Raw genomic sequence first — 27,928 nt, 5'->3', positions numbered from 1 at the left:
AAGCACTCAGCACTCTGGGTTCCCTTACATCCGCTGCTCTGCAACCTGACTTAATTTCATCATGCAGGTTTCTGGGAAAGTGCACTGTGGGGAAAGGGGTGGGGGTGTAGGGACAGGACCCAGAGTTGAAGCAGGAGCTTTAGCTTTAATCATTGGGTTAATGCTCAGGAGTCTCTTGCTAGGATGCAAAACGAAGCATTTCCTAGTGCACCAGCCTGCCTATTTCCTAGCGGTAAACGCAAAGCCTGCTTGCCCTGGTAGGTGAGCACTAGACTGTGGACAAAATATTGGTCATTGTGGGTAGCAATAATACGCTGACCTGCCATGGGACTTGCATCGGAGGAGCCTTTGTGACATACTCTGTGAGCTAGCCAGGCGTTAGCCCCATTTTGCAGATGCGGATAACAGAGGCAGAGAAGGTCAAGTCAAATGGTTCAAACATGGGGCCAAATTCAGTCCACTCACATTGTTCTCTCATCTGGCCAGTGGTCCCTACTGGAGCAGAACTTCCCCGTGGCCAGTAAATGACTGAATGTGAAGAGCCCTCCTGAAGCCAAGTAACCCCACCACCCCGGGGTCTGAAAAACAAGCAGGACCCTGAGACAGAAGCCTCAAAACTCAGGCGGACGCTGATTTTGGGCTGAAGACCAGCATGGCTTCTTGCAAAGAGATGGAGCTGAGGTGCTGGCCAAGGACGCATTGCTCCTGCTCCATTCACAGGGAGCCCGCAGCATCAGACAAGCATTCCCCCATCTGCTACCGGCGCACCTGCCCTGCCAGCAAACACAGAGCCAATGCTCGCTGTGGGAGCTGCTGATAGGAGACAGGGCTCTGGGACAATTTAAGAGCAAACAGAACAGCCGAAAGGGTTGGCCTTATTGCCCTTCATAAGACAAGGTGGCAGCTATTTGTCAGAGCCTCACCTTGCCACTGGTCTCCACCATGCGACTGTCCTGCCTTGAGCGGTCAGTGACAGCGGTCCATGTCGGGAACTTCCCTTCCTGAGGGCTTCTCTGCTTAACTTATCTTCAGTACTTATATGCAGTGGCGGATTTAGAGTTAGTGGGGCCCTGTGCTCAGCTTCATTTTTGGGGCCTCTCCGTGGGACCCAGCCAAGAAAAAGAACATTCGCTCTTATCTTCCCCCAGCCCCTATTTTCATCATTTTTTTTCTTCATCCTTCTCCTATAAGTAATACGAAGTAAATTAAAATAAAGGGAGGTACCTTGATTGTTTTTGTAGTTTAACTTGTTTGTCCACAGACCACTTGAAAATCGTGGAGGGTCTCAGCAGACCATTTAATGATCTTTCCAAATATTGTTTGTATCGTTAGCAAATGATTGTAAAGTGCTTTGGATAAGAGTGCTTTGTTTAAAAATAAAATAAAATAAAATAAAACACACATTGGGGTGCAGGGTCTGGCCAGGAGTTAGGGCACGGGAGGGGGCTCAGGGCCAGGGGTGCAGGGTCTGGGAGGGAGTTAGGGTGCAGAAGCAGGCTAGGGGCTGGGGTGCAGAGTCTTGCCAGGAGTTAAGGTGTGGGAGGGGGCTCAGGGCTGGGGCAGGAGGTTGGGGTGTGGAGCGCTTACCTGGTGCAGCTCCCATTTGGTGCGAGGGGTGCAGGTGAGGATGTGGGGGGGGGTTGCGTGAGGGGGGTGCAGGAGTCAGGGCAGGGGATGGGGGTGTGGGCTGGGGTTGCGGGGTGCTCCTAGCCCCCTGCCCCACCCCTGCACCCTATGTGATTCACAGCAGGGGGCTGGGGGGGTTTATGTAGGGGGAGCGCGGGGGCTCTGCCTTTGCTCTGCCCTGCCCTGATCCCACCCCTTTCCCCAAGGCCCCGCCCCTGCCTCTTCTCTGCCTCCTGCCCCAAGTGCACTGTGGCCCCGCTCCTTCCGCTCCCTCCCAGAGCACTGGCAAACAGCTATTTGGCAGCGGGGGAAGTGCTGGGAGGGGCGGGAACACGGCACGTTCAGGGGACAAGGCGGGGAAGAGGCAGCTTGGCTGCCTGTGGGTGCGGAGCCTGCAGCAGAAGCCCCAGGACCAAGCTTCTGCCCCTGCAGCTGCCTGGCTTTGTGGCCCGCTGTTGTTGGGGGGCCCTGTGCCAGGGCAGCATGTGTTTTACTGTAAATCCACCTCTGTTTATATGCCCCCTACTACTGTAGTATCCGAGTCCCACCCAGTCTGTATCATGTACATGCATGGAACAATATTAGGTGCTATTATCCCCACTGTACAGAAGGGGAAGTGAGGCAGAGAGAAACTAAGTGACTTTCCCAAGGTCACCCAAGAAGGCTGTGGCACAGCAAAGAATTGAACCCAGGTCTCCACGTTCCCTGACTAGTTCCCATACCACTTGGCCATCCTTTCAGCACAGCCAACAGCATGATTGTGGCTAACGGCATGATCCAGTGGGGACTGGTTTGTCAGCCCCCTGTGCCATGCGCATGCTGGCAGACAGCCTGTTTTCTCCACCTGGAAGACCATGCCTGCTTGCGCTGCCTTGAGCTGTCACTCCCGAGTCCTCCCCAACCCAATGGGACGGAGGTGAAAGAGGCGAGAAGCGGCTGGTGCAGAGGTCAGAGCTGAGCCCCTTCTGCTGTGTGACAGGGTGGCAGCGTCTCTCTCTCTCTATGTGAAGCTCTGTTGCGGTTGCTGACAGATTCCAGCATCCTATCACAGCCTGGTTCTCTGCTCTCTAGTGTCTTGGTGCCTGAACTGCCAGACACAGGACCCTGGGCTAGCAGCCCTCCCTGGGGTTTCCCAAACACCAGCTGGGGCACACAGGCATGGGGCTTACGCTCTGGATGTCTCCAAACTGCCCTTCCTGACTCACCACCCCTTTAGAAGGCACCTATTCCTCTGCCCTATCCCATCAGCCAGTCACAGCCCGCTCATCCCCGGCACGCTGTCTGAGCCAGGCTACGCAGAGCAGGGACACTGCCCGGTACTTTATCACCATACTTCTCCCAAGCAGCCTGATGTGCAGCGATGCCGAGCACCCAGGTGTGGTGATCAACTCCTTTGACCCAGGTATCAAGCTGGGCAGCTGCGCGACTGTAGCCGCTCACTGCAGCGACGGGAAGGGTTCTCCCGTCAGCAGAGTTCATCCACCGCCCCGAGGGGCAGGAGAATTCTTCTGTCGACCGCATCCTGTCTGCACTGGGTTGGCTGAACTACATTGCTCAGGTGTGTGGATTTATCACATCCCGCCCTGAGCGCTGTAGCTGGGTCGACCTGGCCTTAGCGTCATCCTGATCAACGGTACAGTGACGCGGTGCTTAAAGCTGCAAGCTCCAGACCCGTAAGAATATTTTTGGAGTAATTTTAACACATGGGGGGGGGGTATACACAGTGATAAACCAGGTATAAAATGATACTGGTTATAGCTCGGAAAAATCCTTTACAAACATTGTCTGTCCCAGCCTTGAACTATGACATTGTATCACTGCAGCCTTAACTGCTACATTAAGAAGCTGTGTAGCAATGCGATTTGCTTTGCTACTAGTTTATTATGGCAAATACACTTAAAAGCAAAGAAATTCCCACAGCAACACATTTGTTAAAAATGTAAGGTTTAGTATGTAAAACAAGGGAAACACCAGGCAATTCTCAGTCAGGAGCCCGGCTAACTGTACTCACTTGTTGCCTCGCTAGCTGTGCCTATACAGTTGTGAGATTCCTGCAGGCTCCTGCCCCTCAATTCACCCTCTTGAGAAGGCCTAGAGATCTCTGAACGACTATCCTTCCCACACTCCTGGGTTGGGAGAGATGGTCTTTTAGTTCTGTATTTTTGAAGTGCCTTGCACAATGGACTCTTGATCCATAGAATCATAGAATATCAGGGTTGGAAGGGACCTCAGGATGTCATCTAGTCCAACCCCCTGCTCAAAGCAGCGCCAATCCCCAGCCTAAATCATCCCAACCAGGGTTTTGTCAAGCCTGACCTTAAAAACTTCTAAGGAAGGAGATTCCACCACCTCTCTAGATAACGCATTCCAATGCTTCACCACCCTCCTCGTGAAAAAGTTTTTCCTAATATCCAACCTAAACCTCCCCCACTGCAACTTGAGACCATTACTCCTCATTCTGTCACCTGCTACCACTGAGAACAGTCTAGATCCATCCTCTTTGGAACCCCCTTTCAGGTAGTTGAAAGCAGCTATCAAATCCCCCCTCTTTCTTCTCTTCCGCAGACTAAACAATCCCAGTTCCCTCAGCCTCTCCTCATAAGTCATGTGTTCGTCCCCTAATCATTTTTGTTGCCCTCCGCTGGACATTTTCCAATTTTTCCACATCCTTCTTGTAGTGTGGGGCCCAAAACTGGACACAGTGCTCCAGATGAGGCCTCACCAATGTCGAATAGAGGGGAATGATCACGTCCCTTGATCTGCTGGCAATGCCCCTACTTATACAGCCCAAAATGCCATTGGCCTTCTTGGCAACAAGGGCACACTGTTGACTCCTATCCAGCTTCTCGTCCACTGTAACCCCAGGTCCTTTTCTGCAGAACTGCTGCCTAGCCATTCGGCCCCTAGTCTGTACGGTACATGGGATTCTTCTGTCCTAAGTGCAGGACTCTGCACTTGTCCTTGTTGAACCTTATGAAAAACTGTGTAAGGGGGCTCAGACGTGAGGGTCCTGAGCTCCGAGACCCGTCGGGCTGAGGTAATTGCCACGAGGGACGCAACTTTGAATGAAAGATATAGCATGGAGCAGGTGGCCAGAGGTTCAAATGGTGGGCCTGTAATCCCTGAGAGGACTAAATTGAGGTCCCAGGCAGGGACAGGCTGATGCATGTGTGGAAAGAACCTATCCAAACCCTGGAGAAAACGATTGACCATAGGGTTTGCAAAGACCGAGAGACCGCCTGAACCTATGTGGAAGACGGAGGTAGCAGCCAAGTGGACCCTTATTGATGACCGGGACAAGTTCTGGTGCTTTAGGTGAAGGAGGTAGTCCAGTATAAATGGCACAGGGCGAGGAGCAGTGGCTGACTACGTTGCTCCGCCCAGATGGAGAACCTTTTCCACTTAGCCAGGTAAGTAGCCCTAGTGGAGGGCTTTCTACTACCCAGGAGGACTTGTCTGACTTGGTCCGACCAAGAGAGCTCTGTGGCACTTAGCCATGGAGCATCCAGGCTGTAAGGGGGAGTGACTCCTGATTTGGGTGCCGGAGACGGCCCTGGTCCTGTGTGATCAGGTCAGGAACCAGCGGTAAGGTGAGAGGGGCCGCTATGGACATTTTCAGGAACGAGGTGAACCAGTGCGGACGCGGCCATGCCGGCGCTATTAGTATGACTCGAGCCCGGTCCCTGTGGATCTTGAGAAGCACCCTGTGGACTAGGGGGATGGGTGGGAAAGAGTACAGCAGGCAGCCCTCCCACGAGAGGAGGAAGGCGTCCTCGATAGACCCTGCACCGTGGTTCCTGAGAGAACAGAATGTCTGGCATTTCTTGTTGTCCGGAGTGGCAAACAGGTCTATCTGGGGAGAGCCCCAAAACTGGAAAATTGAGCTCACCATGTCTGGCCGAAGGGACCACTCATGGCCATTGAATGTTCGGCTGAGGCTGTCGGCCAGTGTGTTTCGCACCCCTGGGAGGTACGAGGCCTGCAGGTGGATCGAGTGCTCTATGCAGAAATCCCACAGTGCAAGAGCTTCTCAGCACAGGGGAGAGGAGCGTGTATCCCCCCCCCCCCGTTTGTTGATATGACTGGGGTTCCTAAGTGCTACTACAATAGAAATGAATAATACAGAATAGTAATGGTCATATCATTATGTATCCAAAAGAGCGGTCAGAGCTCAGTTTGGTGGAGGGGGCGTACAGCTCTCAGGTGGGAGGGGTGCATGCATACTGCCTTAGGTTGGTAGATAGGAGATGGGCAGGCTGCAGGGACAAGCCTGGTGCTGGAATTTCAACTGTCTATTCCCCAGCTGCTGTGTTTAAATTCTTAACTCCTGGCCAAACTGGCACTGATATTTTTTCCCTGTGAGATAAATAGAATATTCTTAAAGGAGAAGGCCAGTCTGGGCTAATCAGGCCATCACACTCACCGCAAGAGCTGGGGGTCGCTCGCAGAAGGGACAGTAACCCTGCCAGGACACCCTGTCTAAACAGTCCAACATAGCAAACTCTGGCTGTTCAGCTGGGTTGTGGCCACAGCAGGTCCATGCAGTGTAGAGATAGGTTTGCAGAAGATTATAATTTAGAGACGCTCCCTTATAAAGGACAGTATGATGAACCTAGGAGTTTAGAGCTGTGCCCAGCAAGTGTGTGTGTGTGGGGGGGGGGGGGGAAGAGTGGAGAACCCAGCCTAACTGAGCAGAGCGGTTCACCACAGACACTCTCTGGTTTGTTTTATTAAAAGTTTTATTCCTTCCTCGTTCACCGCTTTGTTGGTTAATGAACTCCAAGACCATTACTTGCTGTCACAAGTGCTGAATGAGAAGGAAATCGCAATTAATAAGAGGAAAAACAGAGAAAGATGAATCATTGGGGATCCTTAAAGAAGTGATCATTAAAAGGTGGCCTGTAGAAAGAAGCAAGCTGCTGCCCAAGTATAAGAGACCATTGGAACTGCAGGCTGGCTGTGATAGATGGGGTGATTTTCATGGGCAGTAAGGCTGTCATTCCAATGAGCCTCCGAAAAGAAATGCCACAGAAGATCCACGAGGGTCATTTAGGAATTGAAAAGTGCAAACAACGAGCACGAGAGGTACTGTATTGGCCGCGGATCAACCACGACATTACTAATGTGTTAGGAAACTGCTTTTCATGCTTGAGATATAAGCCATGCCAACAGGCAGAGCTGCTGAGACCTCACCCACTTCCACAAAGGCCTTATGAGAAGGTTGGCCCAGACTTATTTACCTGGCAATCAAAGGATTCGTTAATAGCCACAGCTTCTTATTTCCTGTATCCAGAAATTTGCACACTGCACAGTACTAATAGCAAATCAGTGATAGCCGGCATGAAGGGAATCTTCTCCAGGCATGGAATGGCAGATGAAATCTTTAGTGTTAATGGGTCACAATTTTCCAGTGCAGATTTAGGCAATTTGCCATAGACTGGGATTTTCCTCACAAAATATCAAGCCCAAATTACCCCCAATTGAATGGGCTTGTGGAAAGGTCAATATGGACAGTAATGGACCCTTTAAAAAAGATTTTTTGACAGTGGGGGTGATTTGTATAAAGCATTAGTGGTTTACCAACGTATGCCCCTGGAGAATGGCTTTTCTCCAGCTCACCTGGTAAAGGGAAGGAGGATCAGATCTTATGTACCAATCACAGGTAACTTGCTGAAATCTCATGACAATGAAACCATGCAGAAGATGAAAGAAAATCAGAAGTGAAGCAGAATTATTTTGACAAAAGGGCTGGGATCTCCCCATCTCTTAACCCAGGTGATGGGGTGTGCCTGAGGAATCACACATCTCATATTCGGGGCCAAAGGGGTACCATTAAAGATCAGCTGCATCCAAGGGTTTATGTAGTCCAGACAGACAAGGGGGACACATCTGAATCAAAGGGATCTCTGAGTAATCCCAGAAAGTTTCAACACATTGACAGTTGATGTGGACTCTGGCATTTCTAAACTGACTAATCCTTAATCATCAACAGACAAAGGAGAAACTGGCAAGGAACAAGAGAACAGCTATTGAAAGGCGGATACCGAGAAGATCAGAGAGGGAGATAAAATGTCCTGAAAGACTCAGAGGACTTACTAACCTGCCTGGAGAAAAACCTCGTCTCTGAGCAGCTACCACAGCAACTCAGTGAGTGATGGATCCCCAGGACTGTCCTTGTGCTACCAGTGGCTCCTGTACCTGTGCTGACTCCAAAAATTGCAAGTGCACCTCTTGCAAAAAGAGTTGTTGCTCCTGTTGCCTAGCTAGATGCAATAATTGTGCCAAGGGCTGTGTCTGCAAAGATCCAGCATCCAGTAAATGCAGTTGCTGTCCCTAAAATGGCTATTTTCTGTTCTCCTGTAAATATTCTGTATGAAAGGAGAAATTAATTTTGTTTGTAATATAGCATTGACTATTTTGTACCTTTCACAGAAATATCGATTTGAGGTTGAATGAAAACAAAGGCCATGATTGGAGAAATGGAAAGGGAAAGTGAGTGGTAAAGACTCACTCCAGAGAGATGTGCTGGTAACCTCTCCTCTCTAGGTTTCAGAGTAGCAGTGGTGTTAGTCTATATTCGCAAAAAGAAAAGGAGGACTTGTGGCACCTTAGAGAAAGATTTATTTATTTGAGCATAAGCTTTCGTGAGCTACAACTCACTTCATCAGATGCATTCAGTGGAAAATGCAGTGGGGAGATTTATATACATTGTTGCATGTTCTCTGTGTGTGTATATAAATCTCCTCACTGTATTTTCCACTGAATGCATCCGATGAAGTGAGCTGTAGCTCATGAAAGCTTATGCTCAAATAAATTTGTTAGTCTCTAAGGTGCCACAAGTACTCCTTTTCTTTTCTCCTCTCTAGGTAGTTGACACATTGGGTTTGGAAATGTGCTGGAAACGGGTTGAGTATTTAACGTCCATGTTATTAGATGGTTGTTAGTTGTTTATTTATATATGTATGTATTTAAGAGCTAATTGGTTTCTCTTTAAGAGGGAAGATGCAGAGAGATGTTTGTGGAAGATTATAATGTAGAGATGCTCCCTCATGAGGGTCAGTATGATGAATCTAGGAGTTTAGAGATGTGCCCTGGAAGCTGGGTTGAGAACCCAGAGTAGCTGTGCAGGGCAGTTCATCACAGACGCTCTCTAGTTTGTTTTATTAAAAGTTTTATTCCTTCCTCAAGGACCCCCCAAGATCATTACGTGCAGCATGGTCTGGGGGTGCCGCCTCTCTCCTTCTGCCATGGAGCCCTGGGAAAAAACTGCAGAGGGGAGCCAGCCAGGGACTCCAGCCAGTAGGAGCAGAAGTAACCAAAGCAGGAACCTCAGAGAGCTTCTTGCAGTACATATGCATCTAGAAGCCACACAGTCCAGCACTGCCACATCTAGCAACCATGCAGCTCCCCGCCCTGCATACCCAGCGCCCACCATGGGTTTCAGGGTCTCTGCCGTGAAAAGGCCACTGAGCCGGGCAGCCCAGGAGCACCAGGGGAGCAGCGGAGAAGTGAAGGGGTTAAATATTTCCTATCAGCACTACAGAGTTCAAACAAAGGACATTCCCTGATTTATACCCAGGCACAATGTGATGGCAATTAGACATCACTTACTGTGGCTTGGCTTTGTCCACAGACATAATAGCAAGGAGGATAAAGGTTCCAGAATTTCCTAACTTCTGGAGCTTCTCCCTAGGCAGGCCTTCCTGGAGCATCTCCCTGGCAGGCAGTTCTGCTCCAGCACGGAGAGGGGTCAGGTGGCAAGCGCTGATTTGAACACTGGCTCTTTCTCTGCCCCAATGCAGCACCAGCACTGGACCCTCCGGAGTCCCCACATAGCAAGGGCACCAGACCGATGGGTGCTTTGAATGCCCCAGAGCCATTATAATCAGACGCTTGGCTTCCATGCCCCACTCTGAGCCAGGAGTCACACCGGGGCTGTCTTCACATTCCTGCCGTTGATGCATGCCACTGCCATTAATCCTCTCTCTAGTAGTGCTCAACTCCAGGGCATGCTTCCTTGTTCTGTGCTGGCCTCAGAGTGGGGGGGGGGGCAGTGGAGGGGGGTTACATAGCCACATGGCGCAAGGCACATGGCAAAGGAGCGCACTTCGCAGGCACATTCTAAAGAAACACATCCCAGGAGGAAGTGTTGAAGCAAAGTGCTAAGCATGTGGGCAAGCCAGAGTAGAGCAAGCAGCTCTGCATCAGGTACAGCTTCTGGGCCTCTTCTCTAGGGCAGCCGGGCACTATCAGCACCCCTTGTGGAACTGGACACATTCAGTGCTGTCACGATTGCTATGGGACGGCCTGTCAATGTGGCAGGTGTGTACCGCACGATGGATGGTGTGCCTGATCTCAGCCAGGATTTCAGATGGACCCGTCTTCATGCTGTTAGCAGCAGCGTCCTGGCTCTGTCACAAGGTGACTCTGAAAGATGACAGCAGAGGCTCTGCTGCGCCCAGGGGCTTTCCTACCTTAGGGGGATCTTCACACGCAGGTAGCGATCCACCGCGATGGCCAGCAGAGCCAGGATGGAGCTTTCGGTGAGGATGAGGACGGGGCAGGCCACCCACAGGCAGGTGTAGAACTCCATCCGCGGCCCAACGTTGATAATGATGGCGAGTGGGATGACCAGGGTGCCCACCGCCACGTCAGCCACGGCCAGCGAGACGATGAAGCTGAAGGTGGCGTCCTGCAGAGCCTGGTTCTTCTTGACAGCCCAGATCACCAGGACGTTCCCTGGCACGGACACCAAGGTAATCAGCACTTCAATGGTGATGTAGGCAGCCTGGAAGGCAGAGACGGACTGTGCCATAGTGCCCCGGTCCCCGCTGGTGACAGGGCTCGTCGGTCACCTGCAAACATGTGGGGAAGACAGTTACCCCTGGCACTGGCATTATGCTAGTCCACCAACTGGAGGGTAGCCGTGAGGACAACGACCCTCACCTGTCCGCCCCTTGCCGGCCTTCTCCCTCGCTGGCCCATCCCCGAACTGGCCACCTCCTTGCTGGCCACCCCTCCCCAAGCTGTACACCCACCCTCCAACCAGCCACCCCCTCTCCCACTTGTCCACCCCCCCATCCAGCCTACCTTCTCTCACCTGGCCACCCCTCCCCCACCTGGCCACCCCTCTCCCACTTGTCCACCCCCCTCAGCAGCCCACTCCCCCCATCACCTGGCCACCCCTCCCCCACCTGGCCACCCCCCTTCCACCTGGCCACCCAACCCCCCACGCCGGCCACCAACTCCCACCTGTGCACCCCCCCTCACCTAGGCAGGTCCCTGCCCCCCGGAGCAGCGGGCGCCTCCCAGCCGCGCCGGCCCGGCTCCGAAGTGGCTGCGACGCGCGGCCCCCGACGGGGGCAGCGGCGGACTCAGCCCGTCCGAGCGGCCGCCGGGGCTCCGGGGGTCTCCTCCATCCCGCTCCCCGGCACCCCGCGCCTGCCGCCGGCTCCTTGCCCTGGGCAGCCCGGGCGGGGGTGCCCCCGCGGCGCTCACCAGCCGTGCAGCCCGGCTCCGGCCCCGGCAATCACAGGCCCGCACGCTCCGCGCTCTCCCCCCCGCAACATTTTAAAGAGCTAGCGGCGTCTGGGGGCGCGGCGGCCGGGGGCTCGGGCGCCGGGCGGGGCGAAGAGGAAGCCGGGCCTGCAGGGCAAGGGTGTGCCCCGGCCCCAGAGCCAGAAGCAGACCCAGCTGTAGCTCCCCCCCCCCGTCCCACCCCCGCAGCCAGGCTCCAGCACGAGCTGCAGACTCGCGCCCCCCCCCCCCGCCCCCCAGCTCCAGGACAGCCCCACCCGGGCCTCACCGCTCGCCGCGGGGTTGGCTTTGCCGGGTGAGAGGTTTAGGTTCGCGCGTCCAACCGCGGAGTCTGCCCTCGGGCTCGGACGAAGTGCCAGGCACGGGCTGTGCCAGCATCACCCTCAGTCCTTGCCGCGGTGCAAAGTGCCTGCAGCTCCCGCTTGCCAAGGGACCCGGCGCAGCCCGAGAGTGGGACCGTCAGCCCGGGCAGAAGTCCCCGGAGGGCGGCATGTAAACACCGCCTGCGATCTGGGGATGAATTCCCCCAGCGCCGCCTGAGCCTTTCCCCACTCAAGCCCCCAAGCAGCTTGGCTGGAAGTGCCTGCGACCAGAAGAGATGCAGGAGACGCGCTAAAGGCCTCCCCTGCACACTTGTGTTTCATTCACCAGCGCCAGATTCGGAGCCCCCCTTACTCATGTTGGAAAGAGTCCAGCCGAAGGCAACAGAAATGATCAGGGGGCTGGAACACATCATTTAGGAGGAGAAGCTGAGGGAGCTGGGCTTGTTTAGTCTGCAGAAGAGAAGAGTGAGGGGCGGATTTGATAGCAGCCTTCAAGTAGCTGAAGGGGGTTTCCAAAGAGGATGGAGCTCGGCTGTTCTCAGTGGTCGCAGATGACAGAACAAGGAGCAATGGTCTCAAGTTGCAGTGGGGGAGGTCCAAGTTGGATATGAGGAAAAACTTTTTCAGTAGGAGGGTGGTGAAGCGTTGGAATGAAGCACTGGGATGGGTTCCCTAGGGAGGTGGTAAAATCTCCATCCTTAGAGGTTTTTAAGGCCCGGCTTGACAAAGCCCTGGCTGGGCTGATTTAGTTGGGGTTGGTCCTGCTTTGAGCAGGGGGTTGGACTAGATACCTCCTGAGGTCTCTTCCAACCCTGATATTCTATGTTTGGGAGCACCATTAAGAGATCCTGTGACATCAGCAGGGCTAGGCACAGACTCAGGGACTATTCCGTGTTAGGGGAATACGGTCAGGGCCTAGGTTTGGAGGCAGAGCTGGGTTTGAAGAGATGCCAACAACATTCAAGGCCACACCCTGTGCTATATGCCACAGAAGAAGATGGTTAGCTGTGCTATCCTGCTACCTGTGGAATTTCCTGGTCTTTCTCTCCCCCTCCTCCCCCCCCCCCCGTTGTATTCCCCAATAGCAATGCACTATCTGCATTTGCAAGGCTATGGAGTAACTATGAACCCCTGTCTGGACCAATTCCAGCCCCTACAGTCCTAAAATCAGCATGCACAATTATTAGAGACCAGAAAGTTTACCCAACTGGATTTGTCTTCAATTAATTATTAGGTGTAGTTCAAGCAAGAGTCTCAAAAATACCAGGGTGTAAACACCCATTGTGACTTGTGTAGCTATGAAACTGCACTGCCTTTCACTTTTGTGTCCCGAACCTTTAAACAGTGGAGCCACCATTATGTTCCCAGGATTCAGCAGGGTTACTCACTGTGCTCTCTCGGGGGAGCTGACTTTTGTTCCTTCTTGTTCAGCTGGTCTCATAAACCTAAATGAAAGGTCATTTGGATTTAAAACAGTGGTTTTCAACCGGTGGTCCAGGCACCCCTAGGGGTCCACAGACTATGTCTAAGATTTCCAAAGGGACTTGCATCTCCATTTGAAAGTTTTTAGGGGTCTGCAGCTGAAACCAGATTGAAAACCACTGATTTAGAAGACTTGTTTGCTCTTTGTGGACAACAAGTATAATAAGCATTGTAAGGAGGAAGGATGGGTTGGCAGAAACAATCTTTTGGTACTTCTCTGGCCCTCAGAATAGCTGAGAGCATCACAAGTTTTAAATGTATTTATCCTCACACACGCCTGTTAGGGAGGACAATGCTGTTATCCCAGTTGGACAGACAAGTAACTAAGGCTCAGAGGGACTCAGGGCTGCTGGGAGATGTAATTCCCAGCACAGGTAGACACATATGCTAGCTCTGCTCCAGCTAGCACCTAAGAATAGCAAAGTGGCTGTGGTGTGACCTTGGGCTAGCCACCCAAGTTCAGACGCCCTGACCCCTGGGTATGTATTCAGCAGGCAGCTAGCCCATGCCACTAGACTGTGGTTTTTAGATGCTAGCCCATGTGCTACCCATTCCGGGAATCAGCCCTTTCAGCTGCCATTTGCACCTACCTTCAGTGACTTGTCCGAGGTCATGCAGGCCATCTTTGGCAGAGCAGGGAATTGAACCAGCTCTCCAAAGGCCAGGCTAGCGCACTAACCACAGGTCAGCCTTCCTCCAAGGGAGGAACTCCAAGACAGCGAAGGAGCAAGAAACCTGCCTCCTGGTTAAAGAAAACCCAAACAAACAGAAAAGCTAAAAGGCTAACTATGGAAATATGGGACTGCTTCCAGTTTCACTAAAAGGAGGAACAAGGGGGATTTTATGTCTGCGGGTTCAAAGTGTATTTTTATGCAAATGTTGTGAAGGGTATTGATAAAAAAGACCATTTTTCTAATGTTGTGGGGCCAGCTAGCATTTGCAGCGTTTAAGTTTTCCATTGGGATTAGGTGACTTCCGGTAGAAAGTCTTGGAAGAGGTTCTTAAAAAGCGGGAGATGACCAAAACTAACCTTGTAGCGGAAAGATCCAAGTTCCGTCTAAGGGCACAAATGAAAGGATAAAATATCTCTGGATTTCTAGCCAGTCTGCCAAAGCTTTCACTGGGTTCTGGCAAAGACTGCACATTGATTTTGCAGAAAAGAGTAAGTTGTGATTAATGCTTAATACGAGGTGGCCATACGAAGAACACTCCTTTGGCCAGGCCCTGTGACGCATTGCATAATGTTTGCCATTTCTAGGTCACCTGACCAGATCACGTCAGATAATGATCCCCCGTTTGCGTCTGAGGAATTTCAAATATTCCTCAGGATAGTAAAGCACCCTGATTATCATCCAGCAGCAAATGGATGAGCAGAGAGCTGTGGGCAGACACTTGGATGAGGAAGGAAAAGTGTAACTAACATTAGAATGACAGGTTTCAGAGTAGCAGCCGTGTTAGTCTGTATTCTCAAAAAGAAAAGGAGTACTTGTGGCACCTTAGAGACTAACAAATTTATTAGAGCATAAGCTTTCGTGAGCTACAGCTCACTTCATCGGATGCATCCGATGAAGTGAGCTGTAGCTCACAAAAGCTTATGCTCTAATAAATTTGTTAGTCTCTAAGGTGCCACAAGTACTCCTTTTCTTTTTAACATTAGAATGGACCAACAAGTTCATGCAGAACAGTGTCAGAACGTTCAGGTGCCACCATCTTAGCGTGATCATTTACCATTGCTGGCTGGATCTACACAGAACATCTGGACCAAGGAAAATACAGACAACAAGACAGACAGGTGAAGCCCAGAGCAGTGGGACCATCTCTTGACAATGAAATGTGGGGGTTTGATCTCAGATGCTGACTTTCCAAAGTGGTGAGGGGTGCTTTGACCCCCTGTCTCTGCCCCAGGCCACACCTCCATCTACCCCTTCCCCCAAGGCCCCACCCCTGCCCTGCCTTTGCTCTCCCGCTTCCTTTCCCGCCCAGTTCCTCCCCCCTCCCCCGAGCGTGCCCTGTCCCCACTTCTCCCCCCTTGCCTCGTGGGAGGCACAAGGAGGGAGGGGGGATGCTGATCCGTGGGGCCCACCGGCCGGTGGGAGGTGTTCGGGGGGGAGCTGATGGGGGGCTGCCAGTGGGTGCTCAGCACCCACCATTCTTTCCCTGTGGGTGCTCCAGCCCCGGAGCACCCACGGAGTTGGCGCCTATGGTTTTGATAGATAAATAATAGAACTTAATTAAAGCCTGTCTCCGGAATGCGAGATGTCAGTGTGGCCGTATTATTTATTATTGATATTATGGTAGTGTAAGGGAGCAGGGCACCATTGTGCCAGGTGCTGTACAAACAGAACAAGGACGGCCCCTTCTCTGAAGAGCTCACAATTGACGTACAAGACAATGTAGGTACATGACAAGTGACTACAACACACAGACGGGGGGCAGGCGCAAGGTAATAATGAGGCTACTCTGAGCAGCATGACAAGCCGCACTCTCCGCACACCAGCTGCCATCCTGTCATCGAGTTCTTTGTCTGCATCCCAGTGGAGCGGAGTGTTAAGAGGCAGGTGACTAGTGGAGGTTTATGGAGCGCTACCCCCGCAGGGCGCCAGGGGAGGAAGCATGGAGGTGCTGGCTGGACAATTTGACCAACGGGTGCTGGAGGATGACGCCATTGGCAGAGCGGCGGCAGGAGTGGGCATCTCTGTAGTGTGTATGAGATAACAGATGGGGTGGAGATAGGCCATGATGAGCCTTAAAAGCGAAGATGAGTAGCTAGCATTTGATGTGGCAGGGAAGCGGGGGGCGGCCGAGGGACACACAGAGAGGGGGGATATGGCCAAAGCAGCAGCAAAGAGGGATTTATACAGGCTGGGAAGGGTGTGTGTGTGTGTGTGTGTGTGTGCGTGGGGGTGAGGGGTGGGGGTGCAGTAGTGAAGATGTGAGATGACAAGGGGTCTGGACGAGAGTTTTACCCATGTGGACAGAGGACCGGCCAATCTCACAGCTGTCCTGAAGGAAGAAGCGACAGGATTTTGATATGGCCATGGCAGAAAAGCCATTAGCTATCACATTCCGAGCCCCAGCTAAAGCAGAGGGAAACTCTGCTCTGGCAAAAAGAAAAGGAGTACTTGTGGCACCGTAGAGACTAACAAATTTATTTGAGCATAAGCTTTCGTGAGCTACAGCTCACTTCATCGGATGCTCACGAAAGCTTATGCTCAAATAAATTTGTTAGTCTCTAAGGTGCCACAAGTCCTCCTTTTCCTTTTGCGAATACAGATTAACACGGCTGCTACTCTGAAATCTGCTCTGGCAGCAGAGGACAATGGGGATGCTGTGTGCATGGAGGGAGGAATGTAAGTGAATCAGGAAATCCCCATGTTGCCTGTGAGAGGAAGTTTACATTAATTACAGGCAGCAAGCCTCTCCTTAAAGGTCTGGAGTTGAAAGTGGGACTACAGGGCTGCGTAATGGACTTGGGCCCTGATATTGATGTCTTATCACCCTGAGGGCCAGAGTGCACCCGCTGCATTTCGAAAGCACTCAGCTCCTGTTGAGAACTCCACTGAGAATAATGCGAGTTACTAGGTGCTGAGCTCTCTTGGAAAATCCAGCCCACGAGGTTGGGTAGAAGGCATCTGCTAACGCTCCGGCCTCATCGCCCACATATTAGAATGGGAATGTCCTTTTGGAGAACCTCTGTTTAGGAATGAACGTGAAGAAACCTCCACCAGAGAAAGATAAAACTGCCTGAACTCAGGCCTTGTGCAAGCCTTATAGATGATGAACTGACCCCAAGTGGAACCCCAGATCATGCTCTCGCAGCTGTATGCTGAAGCTAAATGTAGCAGCCTTCCAGTGCGTGACACCAGAAGCCGTGTGTGATGGGACCAGGAAGCAGTGATGTAGCCTCCCCCTGGGTAGGTCTACACTGAAATCACAGGGTATGATTGAAGGTCAGGATTTTCTCAGGTGAATGGCATTTTTTTGGGTCAGCTCACCCTTTTTGGACTGTTCTGTCTCAAGAACCATTCAAGAAAGTCCAAAGCCAGAACTGCCACTGCTAGGGTGACCAGACAGCAACTGTGAAAAAATAGGGACATGGGGTGGGGGGGTAATAGGCACCTATATAAGACAAAGCCCCAAATATCGGGACTATCACTATAAAATCGGGACATCTGGTCACCCTAGCCACTGCCAGGCATTCGAAAGCAATGAGAAAGGGCAGCCATTTTGGATAAGGGCAGACCTTCACCAAACTGGAAGATGAAATCAGAAATTCATGGGAACCCTCAAAGACCCACCGGACTCACGATGAAATCATGAAAGTTGGCAGCATGGATTTCATTCTCCGGTCCTCTAGGGGAGGCTAGTGCATGCCACGGTTATTGGGTGGGGGTTGTGTGACCTTTGAGGAACTTAGCATCTCCAAGGACACATGGGGGTCCCTGGGATGTCTGGTGAGGATGTCATATGGACACTGCATTAGCCATGCCCTCTCACATAGAGTATCAGGGTTGGAAGAGACCTCAGGAGGTCATCTAGTCCCACCCCTTGCTCAAAGCAGGACCATGACAGAGGGATCAGGGTGACACATGAACAGGGGCTTGGGAACAGTTCTGAGCCACCCAAAATACTGAGAAAGTCTGACATGAAACAGATGGTGCAGGGGCAGCAGAACTCCAACATGGAAAACTCTGCACCTCAAGTATAGGTGCTACACACCCAGCCAATCTCTCTGCTGTCTAGAAACTGCCCAGGAAGCTCTGCACAGGGGCTGAGAGTCAGCTGCCCTGTGGAGATATGAAGCAGCCCCCCAGAGGACTGGCTCACACTGCAGAAGCTGCATACATTCATTGCAATAACCAACCCAGAGCAATCAGGCTTCCCTCAGGACCTGAATCTCCACTGGCGCGGTGTTGCATTCATGATGGCTGTCATGTCGGCAGCCCTGCTACAGCTTGTGCTAAAAACTCCCCCATTAGCTGCATGACAGACTTATAGCCTCCACTGACTGGCAACAGAAGGGGGTCCTGAAACACACTCAGCAGAGAAGCAGGGAGATATGGGGCAAAATAAAGCAAGGATACCTTTGTGCCTCCTGGTGCTCAGGTCCCAGCCAGCTCCTGAAGTAAGTTAGAGCAACCCTCAGAGTGTTTCATTTTGTGTGTAGGCTGGCCAAGGCCCCTACGGGATGGTGAGCAGCTGAATATAACCACAGCACACCAGTGCTCTGACTCCACACCCTTTGCCCTGGGAGCTGGGAAAGAGGCTGGCTCTAATTGGCTGGCTGTGGGGCTTACTTTTTTTCTTTTTGGTCCACAGCTCAGGCTTCTTTCAGTTACTGTCAGCTTTCTGAGCCATCAGGTCACATTTCCAAGCTTTTCTCCTCTGCCATGTGGGCTATAAACTTAGCTTTCGTTAAAAAAAAAAAAAAAAAGGGTGAGATTCTCACATAATCACATGACTCCAGGAGCTAAGGCTGTAAGAAGAACACCAAATATCACAAGAATTGGTAACACGGCTTTCCTATTTATACAATGGGAACAATAATACCTAGTTTTTATCTAGCGCTTTTCATCCATAGATCCCGAAGCACTTTACAAAGGAAATCAGTATCATTTCCCCATTTTACAGATAGAGAAACTGAGGCACAGAGAAAAATGACTTGGCCAAACTCACTCAGCAGGCCAGTGTGAATGACAAGAATAGGATGCAGGTCTCCTGGGTCCCAGCCCAGTGCTCTAGCTAGTGGGCCACACTGCCTCCTGTAAGCACAATGATCGCTCTGCATGACAGGGATCTGGGAGGACGAGTTCCTTGTTACTGAATGCTATTTGTGGTTCCTTGGTGCAAGAGTCTTCCAGAGAGAAAGAACCCAAGTTCAGTATGGAGAGGAGTCTGAGTGGTGGAGTGAGGACCTGTCTGTGCCACTAGGTCAAATGTGTGGGCGGCCAAGAAACTAGCTGCAGTCAGCTAGGGCACGGCTTAGTCTAAATCTCAGGGTATGTCTACATTGCAATCGGGTCTGTGATGCGGCACATGTCTGATGGATCCAGGAGTACATCTTGCAAATACTAAGAGCAATGAAGCTGCAGCAACATGGACATCAGCATGGGCTGGCCACCCGAATAATTACCCAGGATCCCAGCTGGGCTTCCACACAACCATCACGCTCTCGGTCACTGAGCTAGCTGGATTAAATCACACCCCCTGATGGCACTGTAGACAGACCCTCAGCGTGGCAGCAGGCAGGCTGGGGCTGAAAGCCAAAAATCTTGTGTCTCTCTCCTGTTCAGTACTCAGAGTAGCAGCTGTGTTAGTCTATATTCGCAAAAAGAAAAGGAGGACTTGTGGTGCCACAAGTCCTCCTTTTCTGTTCAGTACTATGTTGCTCCCTGATTCCAAGGACTAACTTATAGTAGGGCAGGGCTGTGAGACACCCCTTTACATAGCCCTCTGGTGATGATGCATGACTAATTTTAAAGACGGTTGCAGTGTTATAGCCATGAGAATCCCAGGATATTTGAGACACAAGGAGGGTGAGGGAATATCTGTTATTGGCCAACTTTTGCTGGTGAGAGAGACAAGCTTTCAAACCACACAGAGCTTCTGAAGAGCTTGACTCTTTCCACAGTGGATACTGGTCATAAGAACATAAGAACGGCTATACTGGGTAGGACCAAAGGTCCATCAAGCCCAATATCCTATCTTCCTACAGTGGCCAATGGCAGTGCCCCAGAAGGAATGAACAGAACAGGTAATCATCAAGTGATCCATGCCCTGTCACCCAATCCCAGCTTCTGGCAAACAGAGGCTAGGGACACCATCCCTGCCCATCCTGGCTAATAGCCATTGATGGACCTATCCTCCGTGAATCTATCTAGCTCCCTTTTGAACCCCGTTATAGTATTGGCCTTCACAACACCCTCTGGCAAGGAGTTCCAGAGGTTAACAGTGCATTGCGTGAAAACATACTTTCTTGTGTTTGTTTTAAACCTACTACCTATTAATTTCATTTGGTGGCCCCTTGTTCTTGTATTATGAGAAGGAGTAGATAACACTTCCTTATTTACTTTCTCTACACCACTCATGATTTTATAGACCTCTAGCATATCCCCCCTTAGTCGCCTCTTTTCCAAGCTGAAAAGTTCAAGTCTTATTAATCTCTCCTTGTACAGAAGCCATTCTATACCCAAATCATTTTTGTTGTCCTTTCCTGAACCTTTTCCAATTCTAAAATATCTTTTTTGAGATGGGGTGACCAGATCTGCATGCAGTATTCAAGATGTGGGTATACCATGGATTTATATAGAGGCTATATGATATTTTCTGTCTTATTATCTATCCCTTTCTTGACGATTCCCAACATTCTGGTCGCTTTTTTGATGGCCGCTGCGCATTGAGTGGATGATTTCAGAAAACTCTCCACAGTGACTCCAAGATCTCTTCCTTGAGTGGTAATAGCTAATTTAGACCCCATCATTGTATATGTATAGTTGGGATTATGGTTTTCTAGTGTGCATTACTTTGCATTTATCAACATTCAATTTCATCTGCCATTTTGTTGCCCAGTCATCCAGTTTTGTGAGATCCTTTTGTAGCTCTTCGCAGTCTGCCTGGGACTTAATTATCTTGAGTAGTTTTGTATCATCTGCAAATTTTGACACCTCACTGTTTACCCTTTTTTCCAGATCGTTTATGAATATGTTAAATAGAACTGGGCCCAGTACAGATCCCTGGGGGATACCACTATTTACCTCTCTCCATTCTGAAAACTGACCATTTATTCCTACCCTCTGTTTCCTGTCTTTTAACCAGTTACCAATTTATGAGAGAACCTTCCCTCTTATCCCATGACTGCTTATTTTGCTTAAGAGCCTTTGGTGAGAGACCTTGTCAAAGGCTTTCTGAAAATCTAAGAAGAAAAGGAGTACTTGTGACACCTTAGAGACTAACAAATTTGTTAGTCTCTAAGGTGCCACAAGTCCTCCTTTTCTTTTTGTGAATACAGACTAACACGGCTGCTACTCTGAAACCTGAAAATCTAAGTACACTCTATCCACTGGATCTCCTTTGTCCACATGCTTGTTGATATTCCCTCACCCACCTTGTCTCTGTAATTTTAAAGTGACAGTACCAAAACATACCACAGCGAGCATGGACTCGTAAGGAATTATGCTTTGTTTATAGAAATCCAAGCCTCAACCACTGTACCTGCCAAGTGGGGAGAAACAGGAGGTTACAAGGTGCCCCCTGAGGAGCTGGTTGCAATGCACCTGGTCGCGATGCACCTTAGGATGTCTGAAACATCACTTGGTGGAAGGGAAAAGGGGAGCATTCCAAAGCTCCAGAAATGACATCTCTGCCAGCTTTGTCCTTGGCAAAGCTGATTTGCCTGAAGGAACAAATTCCTGACCCGCCCCTGAGCTTGGCAGGCTCCAGATGAGCGGGGTACGTCTCCCGAAACAGGCGAACATCAGCACTTTGTCATTAGGATCCAGATACAGAGTTTCTTTTCTTTTCATTCGTGAACACTTTTTCCACGGACAGAGCCTATTTTAATCCCAAACCAGCACTGGAAAGAGTTCGTATTAATGTTATCAATCTGGGAGCTAATCCAAGGGCAATTCCTAATAACCATTTATAATGAAGTTATGTTCAGGGCATTGCAGGAGCAAGCCAAATGTTTCCATTGGAAAAAAAAAAGCACATTGGTGATCATAGGACAAATAAGATCATTGCCCCCCCTCACTATGCCCATTTCTTCCAGAAGGAGAGAGCTGTAGAAACACAGAACATAAAACTGGTTATCCCGCTGTGGCTGATAGATCTGCAGGTTCAGACACAGTGCCCCAGGGGAGGCAATTCTTGTAAATGGAAGAGCTTGTCTACGCTTGAAATGCTACCGCGGAGCCACTGCACCTGCGCAGCTGTGGGGGTTCAGTATAGATACCCGAGCTGCTTAGTTAAGATGAACCATCCCCCTCCTTTGGGGAGGGGTTCTCCTGTTGGCATCAGTAATCCACTTTCCCAAGGGAGGGGGGATAGGTCAGCTTAATTATGTCCCTCAGGGATGTGGATTTTTCACACCCCTGAGCACGGTCATTAAGCCAGCCTAATTTTCTAGTGTAGACTAGGCCTCTGGATCTTCTAGATTTTGACTCCAGAAAAGGATGAATTTTCCTGGTGCAAGAGACCCAGGTGCACCAATCACATCAAGAAAAATAATAATAATAAAAAAATCTCACTAAAGGCTTTGCATGAATGCCCACGTGACGTGCTGTTTATTAGGGAAGATTCACAATAGGAGAAAACCTTTTTCCTTAATGGACCCAAGAGCCTGTTAAAGTGTTTTTAAGAAGATCATTAAATAAGAGCATGTGGAAGAGGAAGAAAGAGAGGAGCTAAGTAGGAGCAAAAAGTCAGTGGGAATTACAGAGTGGGCAGGTTGTTCTGGTGTACGGGAGTGATGGATGATGGAGGTATGGGTAGAAGACAACCATTACCCCTGTGCATGGCAGTGTGGCCTAGTGGGCACCACACTGGACTGAGGGTATGTCTACATTGGCTGAAAGGTTCAACTCCCAGCTTACGTAGATACACCCAATATCCAATGGAGTGAGCACGTTAAAGAGGCAGTAGAGAGCAGTGGTGCCAGGGACTAGCAGCCTGAGTACCTATCCAGGGTTTCAGAGGGGATCATTCTCAGGGCAGCCAGCCTCTCCTGCCACTCACCTCCAGCGTAGACACACCCCGGAGACCCCAGAGAGCCTACCTTTGCCATTGCCCTGGTGTGTGACCTTGGGCAAGCTGCTGCCCCTTCCCCGTGCCTCAGCTTCTGCATTTATCATATGGGGAAAAGGATACATTGGCAGAGCGCTTGGAGAGCGGCACAAGAAAATCGCAAAGGAAGAGGGGAGTTTTGCTGGGCAAGGCAGAAAGCAGGGTGACGTGAAGAGAGAGGTTGCAGGGTAGAAAGGACAGGGATGGAAGAGAACTGCAACTGAAAACAGCAGAGGAGAAGGGGAAAAAACCCAAACATTTAAAACAACCCAGTCCAGACACAGGGCAGAATATTCGACCTATTGCAACATTGTTCGTTATTTGCGGGACTGGGAGGCTCGCAGATTTTACAGGGTTTAAGGGCAGAAGAGAACACGAATGAGCATCTAGTTTGATCTCCTGCATAACACAGGCCATCTGGTGTCGGGTGAGGTTGCCAGGACCCCGCTAGCCATCCAGACAGGTTGATTTAAATACCCCTTCTCCTTTGCGCTTTTCCAGTTCCCATGGTCTGTTTTCAGTAACAATACACTGAACAGAACACAGGGCTCCATTACGGCTATTGTCTAGAGAACAAAGGATCCTCATAATACCGGTGACACATTTGTTTAGCTCATTGAAAGGACTGATTGTGTTCTGGGCAGTGAGTGGAGCCAGGTAAAACACTGAAGGCAGGATTCCTCAGTGACCTGATTTTCAAAGGGACCATTCTCCACCGGCATAGAGTCATAGAGTGTAAGGTCAGAAGGGACTAGGTCATCCTGTCTGATCTCTTGTATGTCACAGGCCACCAGTCCCTCCCAGCACCTGCTCACTGAGCCCAACAACTGAAATCAGACCCAAGTATCACAGTATTATGAAGTACCCAAATATTATGAAGGCTTCACACACTGGTGCACCTAGGTCCCTAGTCTATTTTCTGCCTGTGGCACATAATAGTGCTTATTGCGTGCCACAGGCAGAGAATAGACTAGGGACTGAGGTGCACCAGTGCGTGAAGACTTCCTAATGGCAGGGAAATGATTAAGTGAGATATACCCAGATAATCCTGGCAAGTCACCCTCCATGTTGCAGAGAAAAGCAAGAAAGCCCCAAAGTCCCTCTTAATCTGACCTGGAGGAAAATCCTTCCTGACCCCACATATGGCAATGCGAGACCCTGAGCATGTGAGCTCGCCAAGCCAAGCTCCTGAGAGAGCAATGCTGAGTGACACCTCAAAGCTCTGGCCCAACTTGAATAATATCCCACCTCCAGCCATGGCCATCTCTCATGCTTCAGTGGAAAGAGGCCAAAAAACAAAACCAACAATAACCTAGAATACATTAGAGAGGGAAAAATCCCATCCTGATCCCTGCCAGTAGCCGTCTGAAACCCTGAAGCATGAGCTTTTAGGAACGTAAGACAAACTGGAAGTGAGCCCCAGGGCAGCCGAGCCCTGCTCCCCACTGTCACACGCAACCCCGGCCAGGGGCGCTGGAACCATGTGTGAGAGCCAATGAACCAAACTGTCAACCCTGGATAGGATGGAAACCACTTCAAGCCAGGGGGTGCTGCAGCACCCGACCCCCACCCCTAGTTCCAGCACCTATGACCCCGGCAGGCAGCCACACTCATAAATTTGTCCAGCATCTTCAAAGGCAACTTTGTGTGGGGCCAGAGCTGTGAATTGGAGGAAACTGGTGACTTCTTTGGGTTCAGAAATGTCTTTGTGCTCTGTACAGGACATGGAGGTGATTTGGGCAGAGAGGAGGGCAGTGTAGCTAGGGAGGAAGGATGGGCCAGTGGGTAGGCACTAGCCTAGGACTTGAGACATGAGGTGAAGTCCCCACTCATCTACAGATTTCTTGGGTGAGTCACTTAGTCCCCCCATGCCTCATTTGCCCATCCGTCCAATGGGGATAATAGCACCGCCCCACCTTACAGAGGAGTGTGAGAATAAATACAGTGTGCGCATATTACAGTAATGGAAGCCGTAAAAGCCCCTGCAACTGATTGATACAGCAGGGCATGTTGCATCCCAATGCTTTGCGGCTTCTCCTTGATGTCCTCCATGCACTGACCTCTTCATGTTTGTCAGGATTCACCACTTTTAAATCCAGATGGGACCATTCGATCATCTAATCTGACCTTCTGTATACCATAGGCCAGAGAATTTAATCCAATTACCCCTGAACTGTGCTGGGTTTGGCTAAAGCTGCACCATCGCTTCCAGCCCTGATCTGAAGACACCAAGAGATGGAGGATACACCGCTTCCCTGGGGAATTTGTTAATCACCCTTCCTGTTGAAGATGTGCCTCATTTCTAATTTGAATTGATCTGCCTTTAAATTTTCAGCCATTGGTTCTTGCTCTGCTCTGCCTTTCTCCACTAGTTTAAAGAGCCTTTTAGTACACAGTGTTTTCTCCCCAAGAAGGTGCCTACACCCCATCATCAGGTCATCTTGAAAGCTTTTTGATTTTATTTGATTTAGAGTGTGCAGAGTCGTCTAGCCAAGCAATAGCCTCTTCAGGCGGGATGTAGTTATTTTAGGCCGCCACTGAACCTAGTCAGCAGGCATTCCTCGACAATGTGTGTCATGTTTTGTGTCACCCCACAACTGCACAATGGGCTGTCCCGAAGGCCCCAGCGACACTGGTTGGCTGCACAGAGACCTTGCCCGGTCCAGAACCTGTTCAACAGGGACCATTGGCGATGGGGCAGGTCCAAACCAGGCGGGCAGATTGTGGGGTTGGTGTCAAGGGACTGATTGGAGATGATAACAGATATCCATTCCTCTCACCAGAGTCTTTCCGCCCTACCATCCTGGCGTGGTGGATGAGACCATAATGGGCGACGTGACGGCAAACATGCAGCTGGTGATTTAGAAAAAGTCATTGTGCAGTGGCAGGCTTGGGTTGGTGTGTACTTTCTCCAGTAACTTGCCAGTTGCACCCTCTCGTCTGATATGAGGAGGAGCAATATTGCTCAGAACTGGGAGCCATGGGAGTGAAGTCGGACCCAGGGTGCCGGAGATGATGCGCATGGCGACATGTAACTGCGAATCTACCAGTTTGGTGTGTGACAATAGACTCCACACTGGTGCGCAGGACTCCACCACCGAATACAAGGTGACAAGAGCTGAGATCCGCAGAGTTGGAGCACGAGCACCCCATGACGAACCTGCCAGTCTGCTAAGAAGACAGTTGCACGTTTTGATTTTAGCTACTGTCTTCTTCAGGTGGGCATGGTAACTCCGTGTGTAGTTTAAGGTCACACCTAGATAGACCTGTTCTACTTCAAGCTTCACCTTCTGACCATTCAGATAAACATTCAGTTCTCAGGTTGCGCTGGCATGATGAAGATGGAACAAGCTGGAGACTGTTTTTATGACGCTTGGCTGGAGGCGCCAAGTCTTATAGCAATCAGGTAACTTTACCATGTCCCGGTTTAAGGTGGCATCAAGCTCGTGGAACATCCAGGCCTGGGTACCGCAACAGATGTCATCTGCGTAAGTGAATTATCATGACTCTGTTGTTGTTAGGTCACTGATGTAAAGGTTGAAGAGGGTGGGAGAAAGAACAGAGCCCTGGGGTAACCTGTTGCTCTGTCGTCTCCAAGCACTCATCTTCTCCCCCATATGGACTCCGGATTGCCTATTGCGGAGGAACAGTTCAACGACGCCTGTGACCCAAGGTAGCAGGACCCATGATACCTTCATGAGCAGGCCAGTGTGCCATGCCGTATTGTATGCCGCTGTTTGATGAAAACATCTCCTGTTTTCAAGCGTCTCTGGAAGCTATTTTCAACAAATGTGGTCAGCGTGAGAAGTTGGTCGCACGTGCTACGGTCTCAGTGAAAGCCAGCTTGGTCAGGGCTCAAAATTCTCTCCATGCTAGGTAATATGTGCTGTAGGATCAAGTGCTCTAGTGGCACACCAACAATAATGATATGGGACGATAGCTTGATGCTTGACTTGGGTCCTTTCCGGGCTTTAGGAGGCCAATGATTTTTGCAGTGAGCCATATCTTTGGTAGCCTTCCTTCACTGATGACCCTGGTGAAGAATTTCACATGCCAAAGCTGAGCACAGGGGCCAAGGTTTTTCAGGAAATATGTTGTCATAGCCCGCAGCTGTTCCACACTTGATGCTACCCAGTGTTTGTTCCAGCTCTGTTCCAGTGAATGGTTCTGGGCAGCTTCTGATCTGGTGTACATGTTTAAATGCACACCATTCATTCCTCACTTGTCTTCGCACCTGTTTCTCCAAAAGTGCTCTGGCCACTTTAAATAGGTGTCCAGCTACATGGCTAGGTGTCACTGAGGGTCGACAGAGTGCAGGTGGCTGCTGCACTGCTCCAAACCATCGGTGCAGACTCCAACACGTGCGACTGGAGCAGGTAAAGCTCATCCTCTTGGTCGTCTCCTCCCATCTGGCATGGAGAGCAGTGTCCAATGATTCTGTCAGATGGTCGGTGACATCTGGGACACCAGCTGCCTCATACTGCTTGAGCAAGGCAGCGCTCTCCGCGTCGAGACAGGGGATGTAGCAGGGGTGGCAACCACGTGGGATGGCTCTGCAGGCTGCTCTGTAGATAGCACCACAGAAGCGACGGTAGGTCTCATTTACTGAGAGATGCCGGGCTGGTATTGTCACCACACTCTTCTCCAGCACTTCCTGGTATTTTTCCCAGTCAGCCTTTCAGAAATTTCACTGCTTCTTTTGGAACTCTTGACAACTGGGAGCTGTAGCCCGATATGGATCAGCCATGGTCTGTGTTGACTGTGTGGAACATTGTCCCAGACTTGGCATGTTGCTGGCTGAGGATGGCCATCAACTGAACTGACCCAGCACAAGTCAGGAGAGTAGTCACAATCCCATCTAGAAGAATGGAATGTGCCTTACTTCTTAGCATCATGGACAAGGGCAAGGTCATTTCAAGATGCCCAGTCTGCAAGTTATTCACCATCGGTGTCAACCGCCTCATACCCCCAGTCTGTGTGATGGCTGTTGAAGTCTTTGATGGGTGACAGCTGGGTGTGGCAGGCTTGGTAGAACCTGTTGGCTCCAGCTGACACTTGGAGGCTTGTGAACATTTGCTAGCCAGAAACCGCCAACCTGTATGGTATCACGGAATTCAGTAGACGTCAGATGAATGGTATCTGCAATATCAGACCGAATGTATGCGACTCAGCTATGCTTT

At 50.5% G+C, this 27,928-nt stretch overlaps 2 protein-coding genes across 4 annotated transcripts in view; one reads left to right on the top strand and one right to left on the bottom strand.

Moving 5' to 3' along the window:
* The window catches only part of ADORA1 (adenosine A1 receptor), a 99,936-nt gene that overhangs the window by 66,593 nt on the left and 5,415 nt on the right, over positions 1–27,928 (bottom strand). The window contains exons 2-3 of one of the 3 annotated variants that reach the window (XM_043500475.1): positions 18,053–18,377; positions 10,101–10,481 (exon numbers count right to left, since the gene is read on the bottom strand). In XM_043500475.1, coding sequence (XP_043356410.1) covers positions 10,101–10,441 — 341 coding nt within the window. In that variant the 5' untranslated portion in view covers positions 10,442–10,481; positions 18,053–18,377. Of the gene's footprint in view, positions 1–10,100; positions 10,482–10,896; positions 11,154–11,431; positions 11,883–18,052; positions 18,378–27,928 lie in introns of those variants that run through there. The other 2 variants (XM_038379967.2, XM_038379968.2) reach the window with 2 other exon arrangements.
* On the top strand, positions 7,738–8,108 carry LOC119846375 (metallothionein-like). Its single transcript, XM_038379969.2, has one exon. The coding sequence runs from the start codon at positions 7,781–7,783 to the stop codon at positions 7,961–7,963; it is 183 nt and encodes a 60-aa protein (XP_038235897.1). The 5' UTR covers positions 7,738–7,780; the 3' UTR covers positions 7,964–8,108.

The sequence above is a fragment of the Dermochelys coriacea genome, chromosome 21 (genome assembly GCF_009764565.3).
Source record: "Dermochelys coriacea isolate rDerCor1 chromosome 21, rDerCor1.pri.v4, whole genome shotgun sequence".
Lineage (NCBI taxonomy): Eukaryota > Metazoa > Chordata > Testudines > Dermochelyidae > Dermochelys > Dermochelys coriacea.
Note: the sequence above shows the minus strand (reverse complement) of the source record. Positions and strands in the feature narration are given on the sequence as shown.